Consider the following 20,720-nt stretch of genomic DNA (forward strand, 5'->3'; position numbering starts at 1 on the left):
TGGCAGAGTTGTAACTTTATGTTGCAACAGTCAAAATTATCTGAATTCCATAGTTGGGAGATAGGGTAGTGAGTTTGGTGTAGAGCTGCTTTATGACGCTGGCAGAGAACTGGTGTCTGCCGTTGGCTGGGTACCTGTTGGGGTGGGACGACGGCAACATGAACTGGAAGTCTACAGCACACGTCCCGTCCTGCAACTGGCGATGCTGGAGGCTGTTCAGCTCATAAGCAATGTAGCCCCTGCGTACGTACACCTATAGGGAGGGGACAGCAGAAGAGAACATAAGGGAGAATTTTTGCGAAATGATCTCCATCAGGATGAAGCCAATTCCGGTTTATATGCTGTTCACTATGCTCACCTCCAAGGCAGCCATGCACACCACCCGGTTAGAGTGGTAGAAGAAATTGGGCAAAACATCGAAGATGGTGGTCTCAGACAGGATGAGTTTCTGCCGAGGGGAAAAGCAATATTATCCTTTAGATGTTGTGCAAGTCAACACAAAAAAAAAAATGCTGTTTTGCATACAACGCAGAAAATATGATGCTCACCTTCAGGTTCTCTGGGCAGAACTGGTGCCCATATATGTCAATGGCAGACAGAAAGATGGACTCCACCTGGTTGTGCCTCAGTTCATAAGAAGGCAGATGGGAAGCTATCAAAACCTGCAAAATACACACTTGTCCATCAATATGTGTTGTTTTGTAGCTACTAAACTGCTTATCTAAGTGAATAACATCTATCATCTTATCTGACTAAGGGCTTACCAGTCTGACTGAAGTCTTAGAATGTTGAAGAACGGTACACTCCATTGTGGGAAAACGTCATTAAGTACAAACAGTTGCGAAACGTACCTGTCTGGCACGCAGAGCCACCTTTGAGTTCTCCATCTTGTTGAGCTGTGTGAGCTCGTTCAGGATGGCCATCAGCTCGTCTGTTACGGTGGGGTCCCGGCCACACAGCTGATCCTAAACATCACCAGGGATACACAACCCACTCCCTATTAGCATTAGAAAGACGTAAAACATGGCCCCAATACAACAAACTACATATGTAGGAACACTGCATTACGGGTTCACTGAAAATTATTACAATGTATTATAAAGACAGGTGTGGTTTCAGAACCTGGTCTCAGAGCATTTTGTATTATTCTGTATGTAAATCCGAGACACTCGATTTAGTATGATATTTTACCTTTCGTATGGTATCTATTAATTTGTGGATGTCCATCACCCATTTCGTATGATATGTCACGAATTACAATTCGTATTATATGGTACGAATTTGCAAAACTTATAGGTTTGAATTTGTAAAACATTAATATTTTACGAATTAGCAAAACGTATGTTATGAATTCTAGCTAGGTGGCTAATATTAGCTAGCTGGCTAACGTTAGCTAGGCTAGGGTTTAGGGTTAAGTTTAGGAGTTCAGATAAAGGGTTAAGGTTAGGGGATTGGTTAACTAACATGCTAAGTAGTTGCAAAGTAGTTAAAAAGTTGCTAATTAGCTAAAATACTAAAGTTGTCTGTGATGAGATTTGAACTAGCAACCTTTGGGTTGCTAGACATTTGCGTTATACACCCACCCCACAGTTATAAGCTCACCTCTCCACCCCGACCAACCACCCTACTTTCCACCCTACCCTGCATCTCTGCCAGTGAGAATTTCTCCTTTGCTGACTAAAACGCATGATCATTACACAGGTTTATGCTGGGGACAATAAAAGGCCACTAAAAATTAGCAGTTTTGTCACAATGCCACACGTCTCAAGTTGAGGGAGCCTGCAATTGGCATGCTGACTGCAGGAATGTCCACCAGAGCTGTTGCCAGAAAATGTAATATTAATTTCTCTACCATTAGCTGCCTTCAACATTGTTTTAGAAAATTTGGTAGTACATCCAACCGGCCTCACAACCGCAGACCACATGTATGGCATTGTGTGGGTGAGCGGTTTGCTGATGTCAACATTGTGAACAGAATGCCCCATGGTGGTGGTGGGGTTATGGTTTTGGACGACATAAACTACGGACAAACACAATTGCATTTTATCAACGGCAATTTGAATGCACAGAGATACCTGAGGCCTATTGTCGTGCCATTCATCCGCCGCTATCACTTCATGTTTCAGCATGATAATGCACGGCTACATGACACAAGGATCTGCACACAATTCCTGGAAGCTGAAAATGTCCCAGTTCTTCCATGGCCTGCATCCATGGCCTGCATACTCACCAGACAGGTCACCCATTGAGCATGTTTGGAATGCTCTGGATCAACGTGTACGACAGCGTGTTTCAGTTCCTACCAATATCCAGCAACTTCGCACAGTCATTGAACAGGAGTGGGACAACATTCCACAAGCCACAATCAACAGCCTGATCAACTTTATGCGAAGTTTCTGCATGAGGCAAATGGTGGTCACACCAGATACTGACTGGTTTTCTGATCCACAGCCCTACTTTTTTAAGGCATCTGTGACCAACAGATGCATATCTGTATTCCCAGTCATGTGAAATCAATAGATATGAGGTAGAATGGGAACTGTAACTCAGTAAAATCTTTGAAAATGTTGCATGTTGCATTTATATTTTTGTTCATTATATTTTTGTTCAGTATAATTTGAGTGTCCCGGATTTACATTTACTATACTACGTCTAGTCTATGAGACCAGGCTGGGTTTCAATTACCAATGACAAAGTCAAGCAGAGGAACAGCTTGCAGGTTGTGTTGGTTGACCCCTCCAAAATAGCATAAACATTTGCGCAATGCATTTTCCTTTATAAAGATTGAGGCTGAATTGATGTTTAAGCTTCATTTGTTCTTCAACAAGTGGAGGCAGAGCTGTGGGTGTTAAGTTGAGAAAGTAGCCTTACAATAAGCATAGTGACCAGGATGTTCTTTTTGGAGACTTGGGCGTGAGAAAAGATGCTCTCCAGGACAGGGGTCATGTCAGGCTTGTACTGCTCCCTCAGGTTGATCACACACTTGTCGTAGTGAGCTGTTCACAAAAGGAAAAATATTGGCATACCATGTATCACCACAATATAAAATAACTCATACAACAGCAGGATACAGTCTTATGTCTTGATTATATCCACAGTGAAACACCAATCACCTTGCTGGAACTGCATCTCCACCTGAAGGTAACGGTTGAGCAGATCAAGCACCACAGACTTCATGTAACCCCGGATTCCACTGCGGTACCTGCAGCACATTCATATCACAATCCACTCAAACATCATATATCTGAAGTCATGTCTGTTATGGAGTGATGATTCAGATGTGAAATAAGAGAAGTGGGACCTCTGCACCAGCTGGACGATACTCTGAGTGTTCATGAAGAACACTTCCCGGTCAGCCTTCCTCTGTAGGGTGGCCGCATGGCTGTCCAGGATGCAGGCAATCTAAAATGGAGGGGGAACAAATTCAGCAGGCATACTGTAGAATGATTCACTTCATTAGCTGAGAGTGGATGCAGTTCACTGTGCATATATTAAATTCCCAGTCCCAAGTCTGATCATGTGGTGGCGAGTGTATGGGAACTGACAATGACTGTAAGAGTTGGCAAGACAGCACAAACAGATCTGGGGACCAACCTGCTACTAAGGTACTCCGAGGCCACTCACTTTTGCGAAGTGAGAATGGTCAAACGGAGCATATCAGTTAGGATTCCAGGCTAAGTCACTCACCCTTTGGCTGGGGAACTGGCAGAGCACCGAGGTGATGTTGCTGGCGTACTGGGCCATGACCTTGCGGATGGCCTTCTCCACACCGGGCGGGATTCGGCTGGACACGCTGGTCATGATCTCCTGCAGCTCCAGCAGGGGCAGCGAGGGGTCCCGCAAGGTCTTCATCAGGGTGCCCACCCACTGCTTCACCTGAAGGGGTGGGGGGAACATACTGTCATCACACCCTCATATCACACCCTTGTCCCACAGCTCAATCAACATTCCCATTCTACAGTGTGCACAAGGGATGCAAATGCCCGCATTCCAACTTGTCTTCATAGCAATCTGACAAGATTTACATGGTTCCGGAGAAGATAAAACACTTCTTTGGGGCATTATGCAATCTGATAATCTGCTCGACTACGATATTAATGTCGACCTGGAACCTTGCGGCCACTCTATTGGTATGTGCAGCGCTGCAGTAGGTGGAGGTCCCCACCTTGTTGCTGAAGTAGGGCTCGGTGAGGCAGTAGCCATCCATGACCTTGACCAGGTTCTCCAGGACCATGTGGAAGACCTGGTGGAGCTTCTCCCCCACGATGGGCAGCGGCTGCTGGGCTGGGAGAGAGGCCGTATTCAGCTCCACCTAAGAGATCCACAGGAAGACAGAGATTCAGATATAAACCAGCCTCCAAATGTGTAACTGACCACTGCGCCATCCCTGCTATTGACTGGCTGACTGATGGGACTGTTGTGTAGGTGGGTTGTTGTCCATGCTTATGTGAAGGTGTGTGATTTACATGATGTACACTACCATTCAAAAGTTTGCGTTCACTTAGAAATGTCTTTCTTTTTGAAAGAAAAGCAATTTTTTTGACCATTAAAATAACAAAAAAAATTATCAGTAATACAGTGTAGACATTGTTCATGTTGTAAATGACTATTGTAGCTGGAAACGGCAGATTTTTTATGGAATATCTACATAGGCGTACAGAGGCCCATTATCAGCAACCATCAATCCTGAGTTCCAATGGCACGTTCTGTTAGCTAATCCAAGTTGATCATTTTAAAAGGCTAATTTATAATTTGCAATTATGTTAGCACAGCTGAAAACTTTTGGGCTAATTAAAGAAGCAATAAAACTGGCCTTCGTTAGACTAGTTGAGTATCTGGAGCATCAGCGTTTGTGGGTTCGATTACAGGCTCAAAATGGCCAGAAACAAAGAACTTTCTTCTGAAACTCGTCAGTCTTTTGTTATTCTGAGAAATGAAGGCTATTCTATGCGAGAAAATACCAAGAAACTGAAGGTCTCGTACAACGCTGTGTACTACTCCCTTCACAAGAACAGCGCAAACTGGCCCTAACCAGAATAGAAAGAGGTGTAGGAGTCCCCGGTGCACAACTGAGCAAGAGGACAAGTACATTAGAGTGTCTCGTTTGAGAAACAGAGCCTCACAAGTCCTCAACTGGCAGCTTCATTAAATAGTACTCACAAAACACCAGTCTCAACGTCAATAGTGAAGAGGCGACCCCGGGATGCTAGCCTTCTAGGCAGAGTTGCAAAGAAAAAGCCATATCTCAGACTGACCAATAAAAAGAAAAGATTGGCAAAAGAACACAGACACTGGACAGAGGAAGATTGGAAAAAAGTGTTATGGACAGACAAATCTAAGTTTGAGTTTCGGATCACAAAGAAGAACATTCGTGAGACGCAGAAAAAAAGAACAGATGCTAGAGGAGTGCTTGACGCCATCGGTCCAGCATGGTGGAGGCAATGTGATGGTCTGGGGTTGTGTTGGTGGTGGTAAAGTGGGAGATTTGGACAGGGTAAAAGGGATCTTGAAGATTTTGCAACGCCATGCCATACCCTGTGGACGGTGCTTAATTGGAGCCAATTTCCTCCTACAACAGGACAACAACCCAAAGCACAGCTCCAAACTATGCAAGAACTATTTAGGGAAGAAGCAGTCAGCTGGTATTCTGTCTATAATGGAGTGGCCAGCACTGTCACCGGATCTCAAACCTATTGAGCTGTTGTGGAAGCAGCTTGACCGTATGGTACGTAAGAAGTGCCCATCAAGCCAATCCAACTTGTGGGAGGTGCTTCAGGAAGCATGAGGTGAAATCTCTTCAGATTACCTCAACAAATTGACAACTAGAATGCCAAAGGTCTGCAAGGCTGTAATTGCTGCAAATGGAGGACTCTTTGATGAAAGCAAAGTTCGAAGGACACAATTATTATTTCAATTACAAATCATTATTTATAACTTTGTCAACATCTTGACTACATTTCCTATTCATTTTGCAACTCATTTCATGTCCTTTTTTCCCATGAAAACATACATTTCTAAGTGACCCCAAACGTTTTTGTACGGTGGTGTATGTTTTAAACCTATTGCACTACTATGTGATTTGTACTGTATTATGTGATAAGAATGCCTACTATAATAGCTGTGTTACAGGCTGTGTCCGAAATGGCACCCTATTCCCTATATAGTACAGTACATATATGGGATAGTGTGCCAGTTTAGATGCAGCCATAGAGTTGTATTGAAGTAGGTGAGGGGGTGACTTGCTGGATGGATGCTGCTGGGGTTGTCCAGGTCCATGCGTGCCACCACACAGCCAGGCGCCAGCACCGCCCCATGCCTCTTCACATAGTGGACACAGCCAGACTCCACCACTGTCAGTGTCATCACCATCTTCATAACCTGCAGACGCACCGCAGAAGTCAGTCGGAGCACGCACACACGCACACACACGCACAAGACTGACTACCCATGTAACGATTATCTAATTATGAAAACCAAACCTGTAGACATACAGTAAGTTTTCATGGACTCCTCACTCACCTCGATCTCTGCATACGAGTTCCCTGCACAGATATGGCCTCCGTCCTCCACCAGGTACAGCAGGAGCTTACCAGCAGAGGACGACCTCAGCACAGTAGGGTCTTTCTCCTTCTCAAACACACACGTCTTGTTGCCAACAGTGATCCGGTAGCTAGAGGGTTACAAATACATACGTTCATGATGGCAAAAGAATCGGCTTAATGGCCCATCCATCCACCCGACAGAAAGTCCCACCTGTCCACTTCCTCCTTCATGTAGGTGGTGTAGCTGCTGCCATTGTAAGAGAGCAAGAGGCCGCCATCGCTCAGCCGGTGGACATCGATCTCAATGTCCGAGCCATTCATGATGACAACGTACGTGGTGGGGGACTGGCGAGCCACCTGTCAGTCACAAACAATGTTGAAGTCTTATTGGTTGATAACTGAGGGGCGAATCCAAACTTCCTCTTGAAATGAATTTTTACTTAATCTCCTATTGACATCAATGCATGACTAAGTGAAAATTTGACAAATTAGGATTCGCCCCTGATCAATCAAATTAATTTATGAAGCCCTTTTTACATCAGATGATGTCACAAAGTGCTATACAAAAACCCAGCCTAAAACCCCAAACAGCAAGCAATGCAGATGGAGAAGCACTTATCCCTGAGAGGATGAGATCAAGTCATGACAGAGAATGAGACAGGTGTAATGAGAGGTCTTCGTACCTTGAGGCAGTATTTGATCCCCTCGTAGACCAGGTCCACCTCGACAGTATTGAGCAAACTGGCTGCAGGCAACACCTGGCCCCTACAGAAGGACATTTCACATACTGGATTTAGACAGGTGTACAACATTACAGCAATAACACATTGGACCGACAAAGGTGATATTCGGATTCTCTTCCTTCTCCCCAGGTATCTACTTGTTCACTCCTCCTCAAGGATTTATAAGCATTGGATTGGTTGTAACAAATATGGGAGAAAAACACTCCATCTAACTCCATGCCAATCCAATACTTTTTCAGCCTTGATGGGGAAGTAACAATTGCACACTTCAGGGAGAAGGGGGGGTGAGAATGTGAATTGGGCTATAGTAGGCCACCTTTCCAGTGAGTGCAGGAAGTCGGACATGCTCTTCCTGAAACTAGCGTCCGCCACGTGTAACGACCCGCAGACAATGCCCAGCATGGTGTCTGGCCTCTCCGCCTTCAGGGAGAACACACACACAGACGTTGGAGATTTGTTTTTAACCAACTGTAGTCTTACAGGGTTGACTTTTTTAAGATTTACGTTCATATTCCACAAGGGTCCTCTACCTGAACTTTATCTGCGATGAGATTATCCAACCAGCCCGTGTCGATGTCGTTGTTCCGGAAGCTCTCTGTCTCCAGCAGCTTGATGAGGTACTCAACCGTGGTCCTGAAGTCCCCCCGGATACACAGCTCCTTCATGGCCACCACCATGTTCCTGCGCCACCACACAGTAACCACCACCACCCCCCAGGTATGGTAAGACACCAACACACACACCACCAACTCATGCAGAATTCCAAATGGATCTGAGCCGAGCCCATACACCCTAATCACTCCTGTAGATCTGAGAGCACTTTGATAATAGCTTCATCTTGCCTTCTGATTGGCCAGGTGAAAATGTCACCATATTGCTTCCACCTATCGTATCCTCTCAGGTCTACAGGAGTGGTTAGGGAGTAGGGGCTAGCGGTTAATAGGGACTTCATCAGAATAACTGATAGTCTAGTCTACAACACAAGGCAAGGAAGGACTCACGAAATTGCCTCCTCTCGGTTCTCCCCCCAGGAGAAGCAGTGGCCGAACTGGGAGTCAGCAAACTCGTGCAACCCCCCGGTAGCCCCGACACTGAAGTAGCCCCACACGTTCTTACTGCTGCGGAAGTTGAGTTCCTGCACTGTGCCCGAGCTGGGCTTGAAGCCCTGCGAGTGACAAGGAGGGAGGACAGGTCAGTTGTGAGCCTGCAGAACCCATGCCATCTCTTGTTAAGAATATGGCAGGCCAGCCCTGTAGAATGCACACCTCGTCTGGGTTCTCGCTGGTGATGCGGGCCGCAATGACGTGTCCCCGGGGACTGGGTACACAGTCTGGGGCCTCAAAGTTGATGGTGGTGTCCCCCCAAGGGGTCTCTCCATAAAGCATGCGGATGTCTTTGATCCTGTGGAGAGGGATCCCCATGGCTATCTACAACAAAGGAGAAAGACCAAGTTAACATTGTTTATTGCCAAGGAACTATTCACAGTTCCTAAAGCTTTTAGAACATCTCAACAACCACATAAATATAACATTTTACTGAGAAAAAAATGGAATGCGATCATTAAAAGGACGTCAAAGGACGAGATTAAACCCTGACCTCTGGCTGCTGCGTACCTGTAGCTGGGCAGCGGGCAGGTTGACATCCCCAATCATCTCTGTGCAGGGGTGTTCCACCTGCAGACGGGGGTTGAGCTCTAAGAAGTGGAAGCTCCCGTCTTCAGAGAAGAGGTACTCCACGGTGCCTGCGCTCACGTAGCCCACCATCTTAGCCATCCGCACTGCATACTGACATGGGGGAGGAGGCTTGTGTTCATTAGGCACCAAGAGGAAGATAACTGACTAAAACAGGGAGGGACTACATTTTCCGTTGTGTGCCCTAATGAACACAACTATGGAATAGTGAAATGGCCGAAAAACAAGTATCTAAATGTCAAAGTGGAGAATCGTCATTACAATGGCGAACATAATGACAAGGAAAGGCCCTCTGTGTCTCACCTGCTCCATGTGCTCAAAGGTGGTGGAAGATGCTATGGTGGCCGGGGCCTCCTCAATGATCTTCTGGTGTCTCCGCTGGATGGAGCAGTCTCGGCCAAACAGGGAGATGGCGTTGCCGTACTGGTCGGCAAGGATCTGGACCTCCAGGTGACGGGCATGCTGGGCCAACTGCATGACGAAGATGGGCGAGCCGGGCACCTCCGCCTGCACCTGTAGATGGATGGATCCATTGATTTGTATTAGATGAGGTTAACACAAAATTGTGCTAATTATGGACATGACATCACCATGCAGTGTGTGTGTGTGTGTTTCAGGTGTTATGGGCAGCCTAGCTGTGTGGATGTGGATTCAAATAAAGTATGTAAAATGTGTGTGCATGTGTGTGCGTGTGTGTGTGTGTGTGTGTGTGTGTGTGTGTGTGTGTGTGGGTGCGAAATGCGATGACACAAACCTGTCTAAAGAAGCTGGCAAAGTCCTCAGCGTTGTCCACCTTCCGGATGCCCTTGCCCCCTCCTCCTTCTGACGCTTTTATCACCACCGGGTAGCCAATTCTGTCTGCTCCCTTTCAGGAGAAAGCACATTGAAGATGAAAGGATATTCAGCAACCCTGAACTTGAAATCAAATATTTTATTGTTAAAACCAACGCGTTTCATCTTCAGTTTGCTCCACTGTTCATGAACCTTGGTTTAAAAGCGAGTTAGGGACAGCATTTCCATTGCTCGGGAAAGAAACACATTGAAATACACCGTTTCAGACCTCTTAAAGGACATCAATACAAACAGAGTGAATTAAATACCTCTCCAGTGACTATTTGTCAAATGCTGCAAAGGATGTCTCAATGGTTTCAGCATTGGCGATGGCGTGGAGATGCTTACCGCAAGTCCATCGTCAACATCACGCACGCAGCCGTGCACGTAGACCTCTGGAGGCACGCTGATCACATGGCCGAGCCTCTGGTCCTCCTCAGTCCAGTCTACTCTCAGACCTACAGCACACGCAAAAGAAAATAACATGAGACCTAGCTCAGAACAAATACACTTATGACAGAGTATAGAATAGAACAGAATCATCTTCAAAACCGCTAGTGTTAAAACACAACAGTCAGTCACCCAGTCAGAGTCCTAATACTGTCTTGTAAGTCTTTTGTAATACCAGATTGGGGGTGTGGGGAAGGGGTTTAAGATGCAAGGATGGATGGATGGGGGAGGTCTGGGGGTAAGTGTGCAGGTAAGGGGGTATATCACCTGATCCACTCCAGGGCAGGGTGGGGATGTCTGCGCTCTGGGCCACGATGGAGGAGGCCACCTTATCACCCAGGGCCCACATGGCCTTACTGGATGGCCCTGAGACACACGCAAAAAATAAAAAATAAAAAAACATATCTACATCAACACACCACAATGAATGGTGCTTGTGTTGTAACGCGAGTTAACCATCCAATAATCCACAAACGGCTTCATGCCGGGCTGTACCTAAGAAGGAGATTCCGTTCTTGTCCAAGAGCTCAGGCAGTTTGGGGTTCTCAGAGGCGTGACCCCATCCAACCCAGACCGCCTGTGAACAATAAGAAAACCGAGATCAGAGTCGGAGCCATGAAAATATAATTACTAGAAGGGACAAAGCCTCTCAGACCAATTTGACAGCAACATTCATCTATGCACTTAATATGGCCGCCGGTCCATCCATCGTAGAACATTGTGACTTGATTTGGGATTGGTAATGTCCCTTCTAAGCAAAAACGAATTCTCCTGTGGGTGAGAGTGGAGATGGAGGAGCACCGTCTGACCTGTACAGGGATCCTCTTGGCGATGTCCACTATCAACTCTACGTTGGCATAGTTGTTGTTGTTGGCGCCGCCGGGTACGGGTACATAGTGGTCCGCCATTTTGATATACTCTATAGAAGAGTCACACACATACAGTCACATTAGTCATTCGTGAGAAGTTCACACAGAAAGCATTTCTTTTGAGTAATTGAGTGACTCACTGTCGACTTTATCTACAGATGTGCCAAGAGACACAATGAGGAACAACCATCTGGAGCTGATGATGATGACCTGCTAAAACATGTTTCACTGACCTGCGTTCGCTTTCAGGTCCTCGGGGGTGACCATCACCACAAAACGGATGGTCCTCTCATTCCGGAACATCTCATAAGACCAACGGCGGATGGAACGCATACATTTGACCGCCGCTATGCCATTATTAGCTATCAGCACCTTGTGAAAGAGAAAAAGTGGGAGAGAGACAAAAAGAGAGAGAGAGAGAAAGAGAGAGAGAAAGAAACAAAAAAAAGAGAAGAAAGTAAACAGTACTCAACTCAATATTTGACACTATTTTGTTGTCTGTTGCTCGTAGCTTGATGAGTTTAGTCAAGAGAGACACACATTTAGTGACACGCATCCAAAAAAGGCACAGACAGGGAGGGAGGGATATCTTACCTTATCTATCACACGGTTTCCTCCAAAGCGGGTGACAAACTCAGCCGGCGAGGCCACGGTGAAGTGTCTTTGCAGCTCAATTTTTCGGTGCTCCCGACCCTTCTTCACCAGATGTGGGTGAGACATGCTAGGCCTGGAAAGAGAAAACATACAAGTGGTTGTCCAAGAGCACACATGCATCAATGCCTCACGCTTTTTATTAATATTTCATTCGTACAACTCAAGTAAAACGTCAAGCAACTGCAATCAGTCATTTCTGTGTTGGGACAAATCTCTGCATCATGTAAAGTAGGTCCCGGTAAATTAGGATGTAGGACTTCTAGAAGAACATTCCCATCCAGCAAGCAAGTTCACCAACATCGGACTCACAGGCCAAACCCAGAACAAGGAGGAAACAGCAGCATTGGACCTTCACAGCAAATCAGCCAAAGTTCAGTCTCTACAGAAGGTAATGGTTGTGCTGTCACTGATCAGGTCACAAGTGCATGTCTTACCTTCTCTGTAAGCCAAACATTTTGTCAGCCATATCCTACGCAAGGTGTTCAGTCAACCGCGACAGACAAATGTTTCAACTCGGCGACAATCTGACAGGCTGCAATACAACACACATGCTAATCCTCTCAGTTACCTACAGAGGTGCCTCAGACATGCCTGGTACTGCACGTATAAACAATGCTCCCAGACCAGAGAGACAAGCAAAAATACATAGCCTAGTTACACAAGCTTAATCCTATCAGCAGTGGCAGAGCATTTTACCATCTCTCCATTGTGCCCAACCACCAAAATGTTCACATGGACCAAGTTCATATGAAAAATATATGATAATGGAAACAATACTAACTGCACTCAGTTAGGCTGACACGTAAGCTTCAATAAAAAAGACTGTGATACTAACAAGAGCAGTGTGCAGGTTTCTCTTTTCTTTAAAGTTCTCTTTGTTACCATGTACCTGCAACAAGATAGCTCAGATGTGCGAGTGACTTTTTACATTTTGAACTGCAGTCAGTTAAAAGGAACCTGGATATGGGTTTTCGTTTTCAGTTCAAAATGATCACATGATGAATAAATTAGAAGCCAGACTTTCAGAATATCTGCCTATATTATTGAAAAGTGACATGAAGGGGCACAATAAAACAATATAAAGTTCAGTACCGAGAATGATCAAACACTAAACAATACAGGGGTAATTCCAAGGTAATGGAATTATGCTTTGACTCATACCAAACAAAAAAAACTATGATTTCAAAGTTGAACAAACCATACAATTCTATGCAAAAGGACTACTTTTAACAATTTGAAAAGAAAAATGTACTAAAACTAATTTAGTGGAAGAACTGTGCCAATGCAAACTTTGGTAATGGAGTTACGATAAAATCTCCCTCAGGTTTTCATGCGAACATGTTGTCCAAAAACTCTTAAATACTGTATCCCCTCCGAATTAAGATAAAAAAATGTCTGCAAAAAGAATGGGGTGTCAGCTATGACATACACTACCGTTCAAAACGGTACACTACCGTTCACTTAGAAATGTCCTTGTTTTTGAAAGAGAACCACATTTTTTGTCCATTAAAATAACAACATCAAATTGATCAGAAATACACTATAGACATTAATGTTGTAAATGACTATTGTAGCTGGAAACGGCAGATTTTTTATGGAATATCTACATAGGCGTACAGAAGCCCATTATCAGCAACCATCACTCCTGTGTTGCAATGGCACGTTGTGTTAGCTAATCCAAGTTGATCATTTAAAAAAAGGCTAATTGATCATTAGAAACCCCTTTTTGCAATTATGTTAGCAGCTGAAACTGTTGTGCTGATTAAATAAGCAATAAAACTGGCCATCTTTAGACTAGTTGAGTATCTGGAGCATCAGCATTTGTGGGTTCGATTACAGGCTCAAAATGGCCAGTAACAAAGAACTTTCTTCTGAAACTCGTCAGTTTATTCTTGTTTTGAGAAATTGCCAAGAAACTGAAGATCTCGTACAACGCTGTGTACTACTCCCTTTACAGAACAGCGCAAACTGGCTCTAACCAGAATAGAAAGAGAAGAGGGAGGCGCCGGTGCACAACTGAGCAAGAGGACAAGTACATTAGAGTGTCTAGTTTGAGAAACAGACGCCTCACAAGTCCTCAACTGGCAGCTTCATTAAATAGTACCCGCAAAACGTCAGTATCAACGTCAACAGTGAAGAGACGACTCCGGGATGCTAGCCTTATAGGCAGAGTTCCTCTGTCCAGTGTGTGTGTTCTTTTGCCCTTTGCCCATCTTAATCTTTTATTTTATTGGCCAGTCTGAGATATGGCTTTTTCTTTGCAACTCCGCCTAGAAGGCCAGCATCCCAGAGTTGCCTCTTCACTGTTGACATTGAGACTGGTGTTTTGCAGGTACTATTTAATGTACCAATTTAATTGGTGATCTGCTAGCCAGCTGATGAGAAATGTTGCAAATCATCTTTTTAAATCTGTGAATTGTTTGCAAGACAACACAATCTTTCCCGAAAGGTGTGAAAATAGGAAATTGTAACATTATCTGACTAAAAACGTTAGAAATTCAGCTGTCCGTTTTCTGCTCAATGTAGGCTTGCTTGCAACTCTGGGTCTTCCTTTCCTGTGGCGGTCCTCATGAGAGCCAGTTTCATCATAGCACAATTTTTGCAACTGTACTTGAAAAAACGTTCAAAGTTCTAGAAATGTTCCGGATTGACTGACATTCATGTCTTAAAGTAATGATGGACTGTCATTTCTCTTTGCTTATTTGAGCTGTTCTTGCCATAATATGGACTTGGTCTTTTACCAAATAGGGATATCTTCTGTATATCACCCCTACCTTGTCACAACACAACTGATTGGCTCAAACAAATTAAGAAGGAAAGGAATTCCACAAATTAACTTTTAACAAGGCACACATGTTAATTGAAATGCATTCCAGGTGACTACCTCATGAAGCTGGTTGAGAGAATGCCAAGAGTGTGCAAAGCTGACATCAATACAAAAAGGGTGGCTACTTTGAAGAATCTCAAATATATTTTGAATTGTTTAACACTTTCTTGGTTACTACATGATTCCATATGTGTCATTTCAAAATGTTGATGTCTTCACTATTATTCTACAAAGTAGAAAATAGTACAAATAAAGAAAAACCCTTGAATGAGTAGGTGTGTCCGAACTTTTGACTGGTACTGTATATGAAACATATAACACTAACATATCTTGATTAGATAAATATTCAATCCCCTGAGTCAATAAAATGTTAGAATCACCTTTGACAGCAATTACAGCTGTGAGTCTTTCTGGGAAAGTCTAAGCGCTTTGCACACCTAGATTTTACAATATTGGCACATTATTCTTTTAAAAATTATTCAAGCTGTGTCAAGTTGGTTGTTGATCATTGCTAGACAACCATTTTCAAGTCTTGCCATAGTTTTGTCTTATATCGGCTTGAAAATCTAACTAGGCCACTCAAGAACATTCGATGTTGTCTTGGTAAGCAACTCCAGTGTATCATTGGCCTTGTTTTAGTTTATTATCCTGCTGAAAGGTGAATTTGTCTCCCAGTGTCTGTTGAAATGCAGACTGAACCAGGTTTTCTAGGATTTTGTCTGTGCTTAATTCTATTCCATTTCTTTTTATCCCCCCAAAAACTCACTAGTCCTTGCCGATTACAAGCATACCCATAACATGATGCAGCCACCACCATATTTGAAAATATGAAGAGTGGTACACAGTGATGCGTTGTTCGATTTGCCCCAAAAATAACACTTTGTATTCAGGACTTATTTAGGATTGTAATAACAAAAAGGGTTTGAATGACTCAAGACATTTCAGCTTTTCATTTTTTTATACATTTTAAAAACATAACACCACTGACATTATGGGGTATTGTGTGTAGGCCAGTAACACAAAATCTCTATTTAATCTACCTTAAATTCAGGCTGTAAAACAACAAAATGTGGAAAAAGTCAAGGGGTGTAAATACTTTGAAGGCCCTGTAGCTAGCTAACCAAGACCGACTGGAATGCAACACTCAGCCTTCAAGTGCCTTTAGCAGCACTGCAGTCAAGTAAACAAACTCACAAATTGCTTCCTGAGGTCTAAAATAGCTGGACAAGAGAGAAAACAAAATACTACAGATAGTGGTGCCATTATTGATTACATGCCCCCCCCACCTCTCTTTTCAGTGTAAATACAGCTTCCCTGTTGAAGTTGTCACTGATATCAAAAATGTTACAGCGACTAAGTTCACAACCCTTAAACCTGTATCATAATTTGTCCTTAAACAAACATATTATTGATCCTGTGTCACACTGAAAAGAGACGGTGAGAAGTTCTTGTTGATGGCACTACTTTTGTAAAGTAGATAAAGGAGATAATCCGCTCACCTACTCTGCATCTCACAAAGTAACCAGCAATGTGGATAATAAAGGTTTGTTGAAAGAGGCTATCGTGCTAAGCAAAGATCTGTTGGCAGATTGCTGTATTACACTCTAGGGTTCGTTTCTGGACCAGACCACTGTTTTACAGCTTGAGTTGATTTCGGGGTGTGGTTTGATGCAGATGTCTCATGTGTGTGAGGGTGTTTGCAGGTGGGAAGAGTTAGCCAAATTATTTCGCCAATTAGCTTCAGCTGGCTGTTGTGCTACCGTAGCAAACTTGGTTTGACTTTTGATAGCATATCTCCGGGGCTAGTTAGGGACCATCAGTAAATTAATTACACAATGTAAATTAGACAATATTTTCATGTTGGACACCTTTTAGTTCTCATTAAATGCTTTCAATATTTGTATATGAATATCTACAATTTAGTTGGTTTGAGGTTAAGTCATTGAAATTTGGAACCAATAGAATTTTAACATACAGTATTGTCTCATGGTCCCTAATTACCGCAGGCATTACAATTGGCTTGCGTGCAGCTGGACTCCGAATGTATGATTACTTGTGTGCTGACAGCTGTGAGCAGGATTGAAATGAACCCAACCTTCATTTACGTTGTGACATACTCATGTACAAAACTCTGCTTTGGACCAGACTGACTATGACAATTATTTATCAAATCAAATTTTATTTGTCACATACACATGGTTAGCAGATGTTAATGCGAGTGTAGCGAAATGCTTGTGCTTCTAGTTCCGACAATGCAGTAATAACCAACGAGTAATCTAACAATTCCACAACTACTACCTTATACACACAAGTGTAAAGGGATAAAGAATATGTACATAAAGATATATGAATGAGTGATGGTACAGAACGGCATAGGCAAGATGCAGTAGATGGTATAGAGTACAGTATATACATATGAGATGAGTAATGTAGGGTATATAAACATAAAGTGTATGAGAGGGCTTTCAATGTTGTTCAGATGATAATGAATTATACGTCTTATTTATTTATTGTCCTATCATGGTGGAACAGTTTTAAAATAAATTATACATTTGATTTGTTGTTGTCCTATCATGGGGAACTACATTTTTAAAATAAATTATATCTATTTATTTATGATCCTGTTTTAATGGTACGGTCCATGACCCTATACCCTAGACACCCACCTGAAGGACCCAGATACTAAGGAGAAGTCCCTAACTGTTTTATGTGCATGCTGTAAGCGGTCTGTATGCAGCCAAAATGAGGTCAGAGACCAAGAGCAGCACTGCCCCCTCAAGATTCTGAGCCTGCTTGGCAGGGTTGGTCCTGCAAAGCCAAAGCCCCCTAAAGGGAGAGCATACTACACAAGGAAATTCTCAAAACTGCTAATGAGAACCTTGATGACCTTGTACCTAGCCGGTGGGGATTCCGGTGGGGTGCCCCAACCCAGGCAGTGGCAGTGCTGGCAACACTAGCTGCAGTAACCCATGGGGAGGGGGTCACACTCGGACATTCAGAGAGGGGGATATTATTGTGACCCTAGTGGCACAAAATCAAAGTCGGACTGCATGGAGATGCTTGGGAATATGGTCAATACGGGTGACCGTATTGTGGGTGTTGAAGGGAAAAGGTGTACATTTGACCTCCATCATCTAGGATGTGACAATGGTAAATAAAATCTCTCATGTTTTGCCTATTTTTTGCGCGGTCTTGCAGGCCTTCTCATGCAGCTGCAACTGCAAGTGCATTTGTAAATCAAGACCCATCTTGAGTTGGGCTCTGGTTTGGTGCAATTGTTGAGTAAGTGAGCTTTTGGTTGTGTGGGGGTATGGGTTGAGTGAGTGTGGGTGTATGTGTGTATCCCACAACTGTTGCGTAGGAGTAAAAGATGTTAGGGACAATAGAGGATGATCCACAGCTACATATAATACAAATCGAGGTGAGGGCGATGGAAATGCATTTGGCAGTTAATCTACTTCAATTCGGTAAATGGCACTGTGTGCTCTTTTCAAAGGATGGATCCCAGTCGGTTCAGGGCTATGGGATACAGGGGGTCGAGGGTGGTCTGCCGGGCATTGGGATGACAACCCAACTCGGGATGAGGGCTTTTAGCGGGTGGAATAGAAGGGACCAATTGGAGGTTTACTTAGTAGAAATGCAAATATCATGGTACAGCTATATAGACACTCAATCATCATGTTACTTTTTAATGGTACGTTTACAAACATATAATTCGATAAGAAGAATTGAAAGTTGTGTCTCATTATGATAGGTGGTGAAATAAGTATAGCCAGTTACAATTGTAATGGCCTAGCAGATAATAAGAAAAGACAATCTAAAAGAGAAGGAATATAATATCTATTGTTTACAGGAAACCCATTCAACAGTTTTAGATGAAGTTTTGTGGAAAAAGAACTGGGGGAGGTGAAATATACTTCTCCCATGGGCAAAGAAATTCAAAAGGGGTGATGGTTTTAATTAACAATAATTTTGATCCAAATGTGCAAATTGTCAGATAGAATTAAACAGATATGGCTTATTAACCTAGACGGTCCGAATAATGATGATCCAAGCTTTTTTGAAAATATAAGAATTTATCAACTCTACAAGCAACACTAGACTCTATTATTATGGTGGGAGATTTTAATACGGTCTTAAATACCTCTATGGACCGGAAAGGAAATCACACTACAAACTATCACCCTCAGGCACTTAAGGAAATCATGAATGTCATGGATATATTGGAATTAGTGGATATATGGAGACTTAAATACCCTGACCTAGTGAGATATACATGGCGGAGGCTTAATCAAGCTAGTCGTCTTGACTACTTTCTTATACCATTCTCTCTGGCACCAAAAGTTTAAAAAAAGTGTTGATAGGGGACAGAATGCGGTCGGATCATCACATAATTGGCATATATATTACTCTTACAGAATTTCCGCGTGGGCGAGGCTATTGGAAATTTTATCAAAGTCTACTAGATGATAAATTGTTTAGAACTAGGACAGAAGATTTTATAACTGACTTATTCAGACATAACATAGGTACAGCAGATCCCCTTATTGTATGGGACACTTTTAAATGTGCCTTTAGAGGCAATGCAATTCAGTACTCATCTATAAAACAAAAGCAATTTAGATCAAAATAATCCATATTAACAAAGGAAATTGAAGGACTAACAGTACAGTTAGATAGCAATAAAAACGGTACCATAGAGACACAGAATAAGTTAGAGGAAAAACAAAAAGAAATGGAGGAACTTATTCAAGAAAGATCCAGTGTAATATATTATAAAAATAAAGCGAACTGGATGGAATATGGGGAAAAATGCACCAAATTCTTTTTCAATCTACAATATAGAAATGCTACCAAAAAAAAATGTATTAAAACTTGTTACAAATGATGGAGTCACGCATGATTCACCAAATGATATTTTGAAAGAGGAAGTAAAGTACTTTAAGAATATGTTTTCATTTCAGGCTCCTCCATCTCCACTAACTGAAACTAATTGTATGGATTTTTTTCCTAATAATAATGTAAAATTAACATCTGTACAGAAAGACTCATGTGAAGGCCAAATTACAGAGGAGGAACTGTTTGATGCAATTGGGGCCTTTAAGGATGGGAAAACTCCAGGGCTGGATGGCATACCAGTGGAAGTATACAAAACTTTTTTTGATATACTCAAAGGACCATTATTAGCTTGTTTTAACCACTCCTATATAAATGGTAGATTATCAGACACGCAACAAGAAGGTCTGATATCATTATTACTGAAACAGGACCCAAGTGGTATATATAAAGATCCAGTCCGTTTAAAAAATTGGAGACCTCTTACACTCCAGTGTTGTGATGCAAAAATCCTAGCAAAATGCTTGGCACATAGAATTAAAAAAGTATTGTCAGATATTATTCATCCTAATCAGACAGGTTTTTTACATGGATGATACATTGGAGATAATATAAGACAAGTACTGGAAACAATAGAACACTATGAAATATCGGGGACACCAGGCCTGGTTTTCATAGCTGATTTTGAAAAGGCTTTTGATAAAATACAACTGGAGTTTATATATAAATGCCTAGAACATTTCCTAGAACATTGGGGAATCTCTTATAAAATGGGTTAAGGTTATGTATAGTAACCCTAGGTGTAAAATAGTAAATAATGGCTACATCTCAGAAAGTTTTAAACTATCTAGAGGAGTAAAACAAGGTTGTCCACTATCGGCATATCTATTTAATTATTGCCATCGAAATGTTAGCTGCTAAGATTAGATCAAACAATAATATTAAGGGATTAGAAATCCGTGGCTTAAAAACTAAGGTGTCATTGTACGCTGATGATTCATGTTTTCTTTTAAAACCACAATTAGAGTCTCTCCACGGCCTCTTAGAGGATCTGGATACTTTTGCTATCCTCTCTGGATTAAAACCAAATTATGATAAATGATACCATATTACGTATTGGATCACTAAAAAATGCACATTTTACATGTAGTTTAAAATGTAGTTTACCAATTAAATGGTCTGACGGAGATGTGGACATACTCGGTATACAAATACCAAAAGAAAGAAATGTTCTCACTCCAATACATTTTTATAGAAAGTTAGCAAAAATAGATAAG

General features: G+C 42.6%; 1 protein-coding gene across 4 annotated transcripts in view; it reads right to left on the reverse strand.

The window, feature by feature from the left end:
* Positions 1-20,720, reverse strand: part of acacb (acetyl-CoA carboxylase beta) — a 66,173-nt gene that overhangs the window by 18,858 nt on the left and 26,595 nt on the right. For all 4 annotated transcript variants that reach the window (XR_011675212.1, XM_071403958.1, XM_071403957.1 and 1 more), the window contains 26 exons: positions 11,721-11,853; positions 11,360-11,498; positions 11,067-11,176; positions 10,753-10,834; positions 10,525-10,623; positions 10,156-10,265; positions 9,731-9,841; positions 9,280-9,489; positions 8,899-9,069; positions 8,551-8,712; positions 8,287-8,450; positions 7,816-7,966; positions 7,602-7,705; positions 7,226-7,307; positions 6,754-6,899; positions 6,520-6,670; positions 6,244-6,378; positions 4,166-4,312; positions 3,688-3,876; positions 3,302-3,402; positions 3,114-3,202; positions 2,872-2,996; positions 852-965; positions 549-662; positions 359-448; positions 135-253 (listed from right to left, as the gene is read on the reverse strand). Coding sequence is in view for 3 of the 4 variants with exons in the window: in XM_071403958.1 (XP_071260059.1) it covers positions 135-253; positions 359-448; positions 549-662; positions 852-965; positions 2,872-2,996; positions 3,114-3,202; positions 3,302-3,402; positions 3,688-3,876; positions 4,166-4,312; positions 6,244-6,378; positions 6,520-6,670; positions 6,754-6,899; positions 7,226-7,307; positions 7,602-7,705; positions 7,816-7,966; positions 8,287-8,450; positions 8,551-8,712; positions 8,899-9,069; positions 9,280-9,489; positions 9,731-9,841; positions 10,156-10,265; positions 10,525-10,623; positions 10,753-10,834; positions 11,067-11,176; positions 11,360-11,498; positions 11,721-11,853 (3,348 nt within the window). In the remaining variant the exon portion in view is untranslated. The remainder of the gene's footprint in view (positions 1-134; positions 254-358; positions 449-548; positions 663-851; positions 966-2,871; positions 2,997-3,113; positions 3,203-3,301; positions 3,403-3,687; positions 3,877-4,165; positions 4,313-6,243; positions 6,379-6,519; positions 6,671-6,753; positions 6,900-7,225; positions 7,308-7,601; positions 7,706-7,815; positions 7,967-8,286; positions 8,451-8,550; positions 8,713-8,898; positions 9,070-9,279; positions 9,490-9,730; positions 9,842-10,155; positions 10,266-10,524; positions 10,624-10,752; positions 10,835-11,066; positions 11,177-11,359; positions 11,499-11,720; positions 11,854-20,720) is intronic.

Source organism: Salvelinus alpinus, chromosome 5, assembly GCF_045679555.1.
Source record: "Salvelinus alpinus chromosome 5, SLU_Salpinus.1, whole genome shotgun sequence".
Classification (NCBI taxonomy): domain Eukaryota; kingdom Metazoa; phylum Chordata; class Actinopteri; order Salmoniformes; family Salmonidae; genus Salvelinus; species Salvelinus alpinus.